The 13,128-nt window shown below is 40.3% G+C and overlaps 1 protein-coding gene across 1 annotated transcript in view; it reads left to right on the top strand.

Annotated features, from left to right (window-relative positions):
* Window positions 1-13,128, top strand: part of LOC137266284 (uncharacterized) — a 65,797-nt gene that overhangs the window by 43,007 nt on the left and 9,662 nt on the right. The window contains exons 24-25 of the mRNA XM_067801772.1: window positions 1,151-1,467; window positions 1,912-1,925. Coding sequence (XP_067657873.1) covers window positions 1,151-1,467; window positions 1,912-1,925 — 331 coding nt within the window. The remainder of the gene's footprint in view (window positions 1-1,150; window positions 1,468-1,911; window positions 1,926-13,128) is intronic.

Genomic DNA, 13,128 nt, shown 5'->3' with positions numbered 1-13,128 from the left:
TATGAAAGACTGGAGAATCCTTCAGTCGAACCTCACATGGTGTGACAGTAATAAGTGTGTGTAGTTTGTTTTCTCGGATTTGATATTGCAGAACACGGACAAGGATCTTTGATTGTTCTGAAATATTTAGTCAAAATGGCAAACAAGCACAACTTTATAGGGAGAAATAGCTTATTACGTTATTCGGTGACGAGATTCACTTTATCTACGTTTTCCGGTCATCTAGCACAGCACGGATCTGTTGTTGGCGGCACCGATAACTACCTTCCTGTCGTTTGAGCCGTCGTTATTAACTTGAATAGTTGTGTTCCTTGGACAGGCCAGAAACACGAGGTTGTGGGTTCTAAATTCCGTTCCGTCAGGATTAGTCTTTAGCACATGGGGGTGATTGAGTCTAGTTTTACGCCGCACTCAGCAATATTCAAGCTATATGGCGGCGGTCTGTAAATAATCGAGTCTGGACCAGACAACCCAGCATCGATCTGCTCAACTGGGAACTGATGACATGTGTCGGAAAGGTCTGAGAACTGAATATGCTACCATTCCACATCCTGCTGACAAGCCCTGACGTAACTGACATTGTCCGAAACGGCACTAAACCACCTCTCACTCATATATTCTTCGAAAAAAGTAGGGGATAAGGAACTTTCAATTTGGATAGGAAATGTAAACGTTGACAAACGTTTCAAGGACAGACATCTTATGAACGAACCATCCTTTCCCTCTATTACCACCCCTAAACACAAAGCATGATATGCACGTGTACAACGCAGTAGTCCCATACACGTGTACGGAATTTAAAATCTTGATTTTGACGCTTTTTCAAGAAGGTCGAGAAACCACTTAGAACATTAATTTTGACACTCATCTTGCATCACACATTTGTTAGTGTTTGTTTCTAGTCGTTTGTTTTAAAATGAAAATCGTATACATGCAAATTACATGTCATACACCAATCATCTTTCAGAACCGACTACTTTACAAAAAACTATGGATTTAAGGAAGTGCAAATGGTGATGCACTCTCAAAACATTCAATAATATCATATCATATCGACTTCGACAAATCTCCTAAATATTTTTAATCGTAAATAAAGATCCCCTACTTTTTCATAAGAGTGTATTTCCAACATCTTCTCGTATATTTGCAGAACAAGTCAAAACAGGCCACCAGTACACTAAGAGCCACACACGGTTACGACAATGCATTAATGTCTATGAAGCCGATATTCCTGGCGAAAGGACCCAACTTCAAAGCCAATCTCATATCAGATCCGATCCAGAATGTCGACATCTACCCTCTTGTGTGTAAACTGCTCAACATTCAACCAGCGCCTAACAACGGAAGTCTGGTCCGAGTGAATGCCTTCATCCAAGATACTCATCCTACTTCCGGGTCTGGGGTTAATGCTCCAGTATTGATTTTCGAGAGGATATTTGCATTCACAGTCTTTGCCTACCTGTTATTGTAGCTGAAATAAACATGACCACTCTTAACAGACATGTCTCAAATGATAATTACAGAAGCTCATTGAAGTTGAAAATTATATTACAGTCATTAGGAGAATGCATAGTTTATTTTTAGGAAAATATTAAGACTTTCGATTGGCTGATATCCTATGCGTACGAAACCTAACTATGGCATTTTAGCGGGCCGCGTGAATCTATCTCAGCCAATTCCAACATATCCTCGATATCTTCAGGGTATACATTCCGATAAGTCTCCACTATACCCTGGACGCATCTACAGGTCGGCCCGATACTTTTATTACCTCCCTTTGCTGGCTCCGCATTCTCACAGTAGCCAATCAGGTCGGCCGCCGCTATAACCGAGCTTGCCAGTGTCAACATAGGTTTGACAGGTCCGAACCTTTAAAACAACATATGCAAGAACTCTTTCTACCTCTTCCAGAGAACCTCTGCAAGGTTTGTGTTGGCAAGTTTAATCGATTAGAGAATTTTAAAAAACCCGAAAGTTATGTCATATTTGGGATTTCACTTTCTTAGTAAATTACAAATTCTAGTACTTTTTTGGTTGAGTCCCATCCGGGATTCGAAACCGCACCCTCAGAGTCAGGCACCTAATCGCCAGCACACAAAGTCAGCCGCCTAGCCCGCACAGCCACCGTGGAAGCCGCGGTGGCTGAGCTAAGCTGAGCTGTACTAAGAAAGTGAAATCCCAAATGTGAGATATGTTGCATTTGACCACTTTCTAAATGGCATTTTGTAATCATCGAAAGTGATTTGTGATTGGTTCGCTCATCATCCCAGCTTAGACACCTGATTGGATAAAAAGACAGCCAAGGGAGGTCATAGATTTATCTGGCAGAGCCGTAGATGCATCCAGGGTATAGTGAAGACTTATCGGAACGTATTCCCTGGAATATCGAGGATGATTCCAACAGGGAGTATGGACGTCCTTGATACTTTGCGACCTTTGACATTGTAATCCAACTCATATGGTGAAATCAACTATTATCCCTGAAAGTTCTTATCACTTTTTTCTTTGTGTTATTTTTCATTTACTAAAAGAACAGACAGCCAAAAAGTGTGGTCTAAAGGTCGACGTTAGACTTTCTGAAATGATTATTAGAAGTTCGTTTTTAGTCTACATGAGGTATCTCTCTTCGAATATTGATCTACGATGTTAGCAATAATGGCGAAACACTTTCCGTTTCACACCGGAAGAAATAGAAGAGAAACTGATAAAACACATAAAAAATCTGTACATCGTTACATGGCCACTTCACAATTTTGTCAAAAGTGCAAGAAAATTTCGGCAATCTTATGCCCGTTTTGAAACGTTTTTGTCTTACTTTGCGCTTGAAGAAGTCCCCGAGTGTTACAAGCAAGTGACTTGTGAGCTATGTCACAATCTTTGTTATCTTCATGCAAAGAGTATGATCATTTACCCAAGAAAACAGAGAAACGAAAGACTTTAGTTTAAAGAGGCACTGATCTACAACAATTTCCGAGGACCGGTTGTTGCTCGACGTAAAGGGAAAGTTGCAAGACCTCCGCCCTCAAATGCTGTCGTGTGGCCAGTTTTCCCGTCACCTCAATCTTTCTAATCATATCTCAGTATGCAAGAGACAATGGGGATTCTCCTGCCCATTGTTTCTCAGTGGGTACACCAGAGGCTATTTGTCTATGACTGATGAAACTAATCTGTATGCCAAATGCCATCGTTTTAATTTTGACAAATCCAAGCGGAAATTCTGTCTCGTATGCGCACAGATTGCGAGTCATAGTACCCGTTACAACATTCCAAATTCATTGCAGAATAAGAATCTTTTTTTCGTGTTGGTGTTTCATTCATCATGGCGTCATTCCCACCTATCCGGACGCATTAACACTGCTTTTAGTGTTGGAACGCGACTGCTGCTTACATCCTTACACTAGTCCAGTTCATTGGCATTCATGATTGTTGCGAAGCCTTGATACATCTTTAAACGCGTTTTGATTTTCAATATGTTGTGTTCAGATCAGAGGTATAATGCCATTAGTATACCTTAATGGAAAGCGGTAGTGGTTCTCATTTTGCCTCCCGGTGAAAAAGTGTTGTTAAACGAGGTGAAATTCAACGAACATTTTACAGTTTTCTATTATGACTGGCTCATGTCTGAAGAAATAAACAATGTGCATTGTTATTTGAAATTGTTCGATCTAATTTCATATGTATAGGCGGACATATTTCGTTTAAACATTATAAAGTTCACGCTATTCCATCTCTATGTAGGACGCGGATAGACATGAAAACAAAGTCACGGCTGCTGTTGAAAATGTTGAATTGTCACTTCTGACTGCACGTTTATAGAACAAATGTTTCTTGTCAATGACTTCATATCCAGGTGAGCTACAACTTTTCGAACTTTTCTCACATTATCCAGTCAAAAAAGAATGTAAGATTTTGGTTTGGTATGTTACTCAGCAATAATTCAGCTATATGTCGGGGGTCAGTAAATACAGAATTATGTAATCGAGTGTGTGGATCAGACAATCCAGTGATCAAATATACGCACTAATAAACGTATCTATTGTTCACGACGCTAGCTTTTATAGATGCAATCTGTTTTATATGGTGTTTTAAATATCCTCTTAAAAATATTGGAACCTGATCTTTCAGTTTGGATAAGAAGTATAAGTGTGAAAAATACTTCTCAAAGACAGACATCTTATGAACGCACCACCATGTCTCTTTGCCACTGCCCCTAAACGCAACGCAGTGATACAGTCCCTGGTGTCTTTGCATTCGTAACTACTCGCCTCTTTCTGTGACCTGCCGGAATGACACAAGTAGTTACATCTTTTTAGATGCCCCCGACTCGAAATGATTCACAGTACAAAACATCATGACAAGGCGGACGCCGCGATGTTCCCCACCCGACTGAGTTGCCCATCGCTATGCTACCATCGCAAGCAATCAATTAAACATTAATGTGAACATAACCATGGATGATTGGCCTATCGATCACCAATCATGACAACTGCCAATTCTATATTGTTGTTTTTGCAAATCAGTTGGAACCCTATTTTGACCCTCAGCTGAACGATCTAGTCACAAATGGGTGGCGATATATCCTCACAAAATGGGAATGTGGTCGAAGCAAGCCCTCTCATTGGTCAACACCTGTAAATCGGCACATTCTTTATAAATTAGCGGGAACTTTTCCTTTCATCGATTGCTTGGCTTGCAACGTTAGAGCTTTTATTCCAGCAGTGACTTCTCAAAAGAAAGTCTCAGTTGTAAATGTCTCCTTGAGAAGCATCAACCAACTAGAGGGCTTGCCCCGTTTTAGTGACATTAGAGCCCACATTAGTGACATTCATTTATATTTTTAAAAACCTGACATGCAGCTACTTGCAGGCAATCCGTTCTGATGTGGTTATGTCACTTGTTCCGTGAACGATGGGTACGTTTATTAGACAGTGCCGTTCACCTTGACATAGAGTCCACACTTCAAAGGGGACGACACGTATGTATCCTATAAACATGCCGCCAGAAGTGATAATAAGGATTTTTTTTGAAAAACAGCGTGACTTTGTTCATAGTATATTGTAAGGTGTGAGTTCGTGGGGTGGGTACAACGTCAGTGTTTTACAATATCCGGGTTACATCTCAGCGTGTCATGTTTGATACATGATGACGATTTCCACTACGGTAAAAACAAAGAACATAGGTATGATAGACATATTAACAGATCTCGACACATGCCGGGACTCGAACCTGCTACACGTACTGAATTCACTTGAGCGAGTGAGTGAGTGAGTTTTTCTAACAATATTGCTGCAATATAACGGCAGGGGACACCACAAGGGAACTCCGCATATCATGCTCAGGTTTGAATCGAACCCGTACCTTCGACGTGACGGGTGGACGCTTGTACCGAGTTTCGATATCCGACAAGCAAAAATTCAATTCTGGTGAAACATCAGTGAAATGTTGCTGTGATATTTTCAGTTAAACATACTTTATCACTGGTACCGTTATATAACCAGTCATAATGATCACAGGTACTTGCCCAAAAACAGCATTGAATGGTGAAGCCGTAGCTGCTACAACCATAACATTGTGTACTTGCTAACTCGAACAAAAGTGCCCATCCTTGGTGTTCCCAGTCGTGGATATTGCTGACTGCGGCGTAAACCATACTCGCTCGAGCAAAGGTAAATGCCAATGCAGGACATAAGATCTATTTATTCAGGAGTTCGTGAAGTGAATTTTTCACCGTCCATTGAAATAGGGCTGCTTCAATATGATAGTTCCTGTGTCTTCCACATATCAACAAATGGTCCTGTAGAATTCGTATAAAACAAAGGTCACGGTCTTGAAGGTTTGTGGTTGTAATCTTTAGTTACCTAGGTAAACCCTACAACATTTTCAGCGTTTAGGATTCTTTTGGGGTGCTACATATGGATAGGACTTTCTTCATACATATACAACAACTCGTACCTCTTCAAGCGTCAACGTCATTTATGTCAAAGGTCAAGGTTAGGCAGCACCTGACATTCTGATGCCATGTCTATCAAAGTCATCCAAAGTCATCTTTGGGATTCTGTTAAACCTGGATGTATCGATCATTTGTAGTTATCGTTCGTCACGTCGAAGACCCGGGTTCGATTCCGTACATGGGTACAATGTGTGAAGTCCATGTTCCCAGCTGTGACATTGCTGGAATTTTGCTAAAAGCGGCGTAAAACATACTCACTCACTCACTCACTCACTTACACTCACGCTTTGTCTAGCATGATCTCTGCCCATGGTTTTGCTCATAACTTAGGATTTGTCACATGCGACCTACCTTATTGATGTTATCCACTTCAACCATTCCATGATCGCTGGTGACGATAACATTGACCTCGTTTTCGAGATCATTCTACTTTATCTTCTGCACGAGGTAACCCAGGATTTCATCCATGAACATCACCTTGTCTCTGACCTCTTGTGATTCTGGCCCAAAGCCGTGTCCAGTTTTATCAGGTTCTGGGTAATAGAGAGTGGCAAGTTGGACATTTTGGTTCTTGAACCAGTCAACGACGGTGTCAGTTCGCTCCATATAAGGTGTGTCGTCCGTATAAGGGTACCAGTAGTCATGTCGCACGCCTTGAATCTCAGCCTCGCTGCCAGGCCAGAAGTACGTCCCAGTCTTCAAACCCTTAGAAGTAAAAGGAACAAAAACACGAGTCAGCGTTAACATTGTGGACGGGGCACTGGGATAGTCTAGTGACTAAAGCTAGGGTTCGATTCCCTACATAAGTACAATGTGTGAAGCCGATTTCTGGTGTCCCCCGCCGTGATATTCCTGGACATTTGCTAAAAGCGGAGTAAAGGCGCTCACCCACTGATATTGCTAACAACATTTTAGCTGTGCCAAGGCACAGAGAGCGCGTAGTCAGAGACGTCAGTTGAAGCTCACGGGGAGATGAAGTTTTGTAATGGGTATCAATTTTGGAATCGAACTTAAGACGCTGTGCCTCATAATAGTTAAATTAACACACGTTGCTAACACTTGCTCTTGGTTGCAGTTCCCTAAATACGACGTGAATATGGTGGATGTTCTTTTGGTTTAACCGTTTTATTGCACGTTCTACATGGCGGTTTATCATCACTCAGACTGAGTCTGCAGGAATCCATGCTTGTCGGAAGAGGCCACTTACGGGATCTTAAGGTCAGGCTCTGTGATTTGATTGATTGAATAAATCGATGCTGGGTTGCCTTATCCAGACCACAGGGGCTTGTATAGCTTAGAAACAGTGGTAGAGAGACAGGTAGGTGTATAGACCCTGCCCTAGTATATATTATATATGAAGGGAAGGGATGTAACGACGAAACCACCCGCTCCTCAATCAAAGTTAGATTTCACCATGTAAAATATTTTACATGGTTCGTCGTTACATCCCTAGTCCAAGATCTTTTATCTCACCAATATCTTTGGCCATATCCACTGAGAGCGCAATTCAGAATCTGGCTGTCAATCTCGGGAGATAGGAGTTCTTAATGCTTTCTTTTGAAAGAATTGAAGCTGCTCTTCCTGATGTAGTGTCTTCTGCATTCGCCATGGACAACAAATGGTAACTTTGCCTTGCCTTCTTCAAAATATGACTGGTAACCATCTCCTCTCAATATACTTGCTCGGACAAGACCATGAAGACCCTTTTCACAAACTTCAACACGATCGATTGAATGTCTTCTCCACAGGTTGGCATGCAGCTTCTTTCCATCATTATGTTGTGTTTTATGTTGTTCCGTCAGTTTTCAACTCTTACTTCAAATATCACATTTTATCTATTTTATTTGTTACATAAAGTCATTGAATTATTTCAAATTCAAAATTTACTTACATGTTTTGGAAAAATCATGATGAAATCCATAATTTCTCGTCCCATCTGTGACGTTGTTTTTCTCCGTTAAATGCACTTCCTGTACTGCTTACAAGACATCATATCATATATGCTTATCACCTTCACATGGATTCAATGGTATTTTTTCAAGAAAAAGATAAAAGCATCTATCTTGAGAGGATAGTAATTCTGTTCATCAATAACAGCTGAAAATGTAATAAGTCAACCATAGAAGACAGTTTATTAAATTTGACCAAAAACACAAGCATCAAATGTGTTGTTGTCATGCCACTTTTTATTGTCTTATGTGTGGTGTGGTGTTAACAGTAATATATTTAGATTCCTTGTGAGATGAGCTTTCATTTGATATGTCACATGACATGATTATTGACAAAATATATGTGTATAATAATTTTAATGATTTTGGCGGCCATCTTGAAATTGGCGGCCATCTTGAAAATGCCACAAGGTAGAATTTGCAGAACTTTGTACTTTGCACATGGCAATAATGTTCTGAAGCTTTCCTGAAAAATTCAGCTTTCTACTATTTTTTCCAATGTCATGTCTAACGCTCCTGGCCTACACTGTATGAATTTTGTTGGGTCTTGTATCATAATTAGAAGTTTTCGATCAGCTAGCTAAATTCTATATCGGTAATAACTGTTGTCACAATGTTTACAGTAAACAGATTTATGCATCATTGCAAAACTGTTTTCAGTTTCTTTCATTTGATATGTGACATGACCATATTCAACTGTAGGAAAACAAAGTCGTAAATTGGGGTGGCAGCCATTTTGTTTTTTGTCCAATATGGCCTCCACAGGGGGCGGCCATCTTGGCGCCCGTCTGGAATGGAATTGGTATGCCTTAAATTACCCCTGTACCAAATTTGATGCTTTTGGAAGAATCAGAACCAAATGCCCCGAAAAAGGCCCTGAAGTTCCCTGACTAACCTGACTATTACTTGTCTTGGGTTTCTTCATACCTTCTATATGTAAATTGTTCAACGTTCAGCCAGTATGAAGAAGTCTGGATCGTGTTCCAGTGTTCCAGTGGTCACGTCACATACTGGGACTCAGAGCTACAAGTATACTTCTGATATGTATGGGGTGGTGAGGGAGACTAGTGGTAAAAGCGTTCGCTCGTGACACATCAGTTTCGAGTTCGCTTCCCAACATGGATACACTGTGTGAAGCCTGTTGCTGGAATACTGCTGAAAGTGGCATTCAACTCAATTTCACCCATTAACACGGATGTAATTTATGTCACAACATAACTATTTTGATGAAACTCCTCGGTAATTCAACAAGCCCCGACATGTGTACAATGTGTGATACCCATTTCTGGTGTCCACCACTGTGATATTGCTGGACTATTGCTAAAAGCGGCATAAAACCATACTCACTGTGATGTACTGTTATAGGCATTAAAGAATGAAAAAACAGTTCCTCGAACTATAGTCCGTTTAGGTGTCGTTAAGAAAAGAAATCTGAGAAAATTATAGATATTCTGTGAATCCTGTCATGTCCATGATTAAATATATAGGATTCAAATAGTCTTGAAAAACTTCACAACTTAACTATTTTCGTGAAACGCCTTGCCAATACACCCAGGCCCCACATGGGTACAACGTGTGAAGCCCATTTCTGGTGCACCTTGATAGCTGGAAATATTGCTATAAGCGACATGACACGGTACTCAATCAGTGTGAGGTGCTTCTGTTATGTTAAGGTAATCATGAATAATTCCTCGAACTATTGTCCGTTCCCTGCAGAATCGCACCGACGAAAAGTCAAATAAATATACATCTGAAAGTAACGAATCGTCTAAATTACGTGCAGGTTAATCATTTGTCCGAACCAAATCGTCAATATAATTTCTGATTTTGGCACGTTGTACGTATGTTACGAGAGTACACTTTCTGTAAATTGTATTATTAAGCAAGTAATAATTATTATTTAGTCACAACGTTTATTGTTTTGAATGATAACTATTATGGGTCACACTTCGTTACCTCCTCCTGAGTTTATGTTTTGATTATTTGTGTGTACTTCCGGGAGACTGCTAGAAGGTGGCGGTGGTCGTAAGAGCTCCACAAACAAAAATCAGCATATAACACAGTTATTTGACCTGCAGTATATACGCTTTGGGGTTTCTGATGACATGGTTACCATTAGCTAATATTTCTGCAAGATAACATCCTTGAATATTGTCAAAAACACTATTTTCAGCGACTGTTTACTCTTCGTTGTCATGGCTGTACGTACGCCGTGTGCATCACCCGGAAGTGATCGTACGCTAAATAGCATTCGGAATCGTTCGGGTACGAACCTTGTCGAGATGAAAAGTTCATAAGGGATGTGCGAATGTGCACTTTCGCGATTTGGTAAGCTGTGTTCTGATTGGTCAATCTCAAAGGTTACCTAACGCGACCTCCCATAAGGTTTTGTTAGACTAAGTTTACTTAGACTGGTAAGTGCTCGAACTTTCAGGAATTGATGACTGAATATATGAATAGGGCTGGTTGCCGTGTTGTCGACTCGGAAATACACAGAGATGTACTGGAGTAACATCATCAATCTCCGTCAACTCTTGATCTACATAACCGCATGCTGTGTTACATTCTGCATAACTGTTTTTCGGTGAGTTGACATATTTGTGACCCATTACTATAGATTTGACTCTGCATTGTATATGAAACCTCTCTTGTGAATCTGTATATTTTTGCCTAAATATAAAGCACCATTGAAAATCTTAGACTTGTCAGCTGTTTCTGTGGGGATTTCTTACACCTTTTGTCACGGCAAAGTTTTAACCGTAACATGTACTGTGCGTCAACGTGGTTCCTAATTGGCATTCGACCTTCAGTTGTTGACAGTGAGAAACCTGTTATATAATGCACTGTCCTAGATAGTGACATTATTCTTAACTCACACCGACTGCCAGTTTTAAGTTTCAAACTGTGATATTCAAGAAGTTTTAGTGTCCTTTGTCGACAGATATTAGTATATAAAGTTATTGATTACATGTATCTATGTATGACTTGTTTGATTCATGATATAGCTGAAATACTAAGTAACTATGAAACTCAACTCACTCACTCACTCGAGTCATATTCAGAACCAGAAAAACCAGGTGAGTTTAGTTTTACGCCGCACTCAGCATAATTCCATTGAAATAATCGTCTGAGCCAGACATTCAAGTGATCAACAGCATGAGCATCGACCTGCGCAACTGAGACCCGATAACATGAGTCAACCATGTCAACCAGCCTGGCCACCCGATCCCGTTAGTCGGAGTTAAATCGAATGAAATCAGAGACCATAGAATAGAGGGATGCCCTCTCCAACAGTTTGTCATTAAACATCAGCGCTACGGTCTTGCATGTAACTGATATACATCGACACCTTGCTGCTAACTTCCGGTTACCGGTACACATGCGCAACAGGTGCGCAGACATTAGCAAATGAGTACTCTGATATCCACGTAAACAATATTGCGCAACATCCGGACCGGAGTTAATTCCGTAGCTGGATTTCACCGCCTGCGATTGACAGTAAAAGGTTATAGCTCCAATAAACTGATTACAATAATCGTAATCTTTATCTTGTCTCTCATATGCACATGTTAGCTGACAACATCGCTGAAAATGTGTATCGTTCGCCAAACCCGAGCCGTTTTAGGTCAGCCATGTTGTCAATATCCCAGATATTCGCTGAACGTGTCATCACAATATCTCTAGATTTCTTTTAAGTATCCGTTGCCACTGGTTGGTGGTTCACTAAATGACACTGTTACTCTCTGATTTTAATTTCATATTAATTCGCTAGCAATTATGAATTGCTAGTCCCAACGAAACTAGCTAAGATACATAGGGTACACTACTACTACTACGTGATTCAAAATGGCGCCGCTCATATGCGATCGATCGACTGAGATGTTTGATAGCTTGAAAATATTTATTTTTTGATATTTTGATAACGAAACTAGGGCGCACATGTAGGTATAAGTACAAAGAAGCCATTCATATAAGTTTTTTGTGCGCAATAGTCGTAACGAGTGCGCGAAAGTGCGACAAAGGATTTCCACCATTGCGGCCTATGGAGGTGCGCTATGTATGTTAGCTAAGCGTTCATGTAGTGAACGCTATGTATCTTAGCTACAACGAAACACGATTTAACATTATCCACAAATGTTACAGTAATGTTTTTCAAATGCCAGTTTGGGTCTGACATTGACAATGTTTTCGGAGCCGTACGGAGACATGCAAACTATGGTGATTTTTTGCAAAGGGACGCTACTTAGAACCAGGGATACTCTATAACAGGGATTGGTCACTCGCTTGCTTTCCTTACCATTTGTACTAATTAACGCGTGCCTCGTCATGCTCCACTGCACACGTCGACTTGGTTTGTTCTCAGCGCAAATCGGCTGCGCTTAACAGTATTTCAACCAGTTTATTGTCAGAAACTATCGGCATCTCCCGGAGTAATACTCGGTAAATTGGAGTAGGCTCCCCTGAATGTTGTCACAAAATATAAATAAATATTGCCTGAAAACACCTTTCGGGTCATAGTATATTCCCCTCATAAATATTTAAGGTGCATGTGAAAGAGGTTTTGGAGCAATAACTAGAAACACTCAAAGTTATACTATTTCAATGGCGGATCAGAACAGATCGGCGAGATGGCACATTTTTCAACACCTCAAAAACATCCTACCGATTTTTTTTAAATTATAAAATTATCACTATTACTTCCAAACACCTTTCACTAGATGGTATGTTCCCCTAATGGAAATGAAAGGTGCATGTGAATGAAGTTTTTGAAGCTGAAACAAAAGCACTCAAAGAACGCCGTGGAATATTTCAATGGCGGATCGGATCAGATCGGCGAGATGGCACATATTTCACACACCTCAAGTACGTCCTAAAAAATTATTTTAGATTATGAAACTATCACTATTACCTGCAAACACCTTTCGCCTGATGGTAAATTTCCCTCATAAAAATTAAAGGTGTATGTGAAAGACGGTTTTGAGCAATATCTAGACACACTTCAAACAACGGCGTGTAGTATTTCAATGGCGCATCAGATCAGATCGGCGATCTGCCACATTTTTCACACACACCAATTAAACTCTAACATGTTTTTAAGTCACAAAACTATCACTATTACTTGCAGACACCTTTCAAGTAAAGGTATATTTCCCTGCTAAAAAATAAAAGAATGTGTGAAAAAAGCTTTTATTGACGAAACTCAGTCTATCTTCGCTGTGTACCGATAAT

This window comes from Haliotis asinina, chromosome 15, assembly GCF_037392515.1.
Source record: "Haliotis asinina isolate JCU_RB_2024 chromosome 15, JCU_Hal_asi_v2, whole genome shotgun sequence".
Lineage (NCBI taxonomy): Eukaryota > Metazoa > Mollusca > Gastropoda > Lepetellida > Haliotidae > Haliotis > Haliotis asinina.
This window is presented reverse-complemented; position numbering and strand designations above follow the sequence as displayed.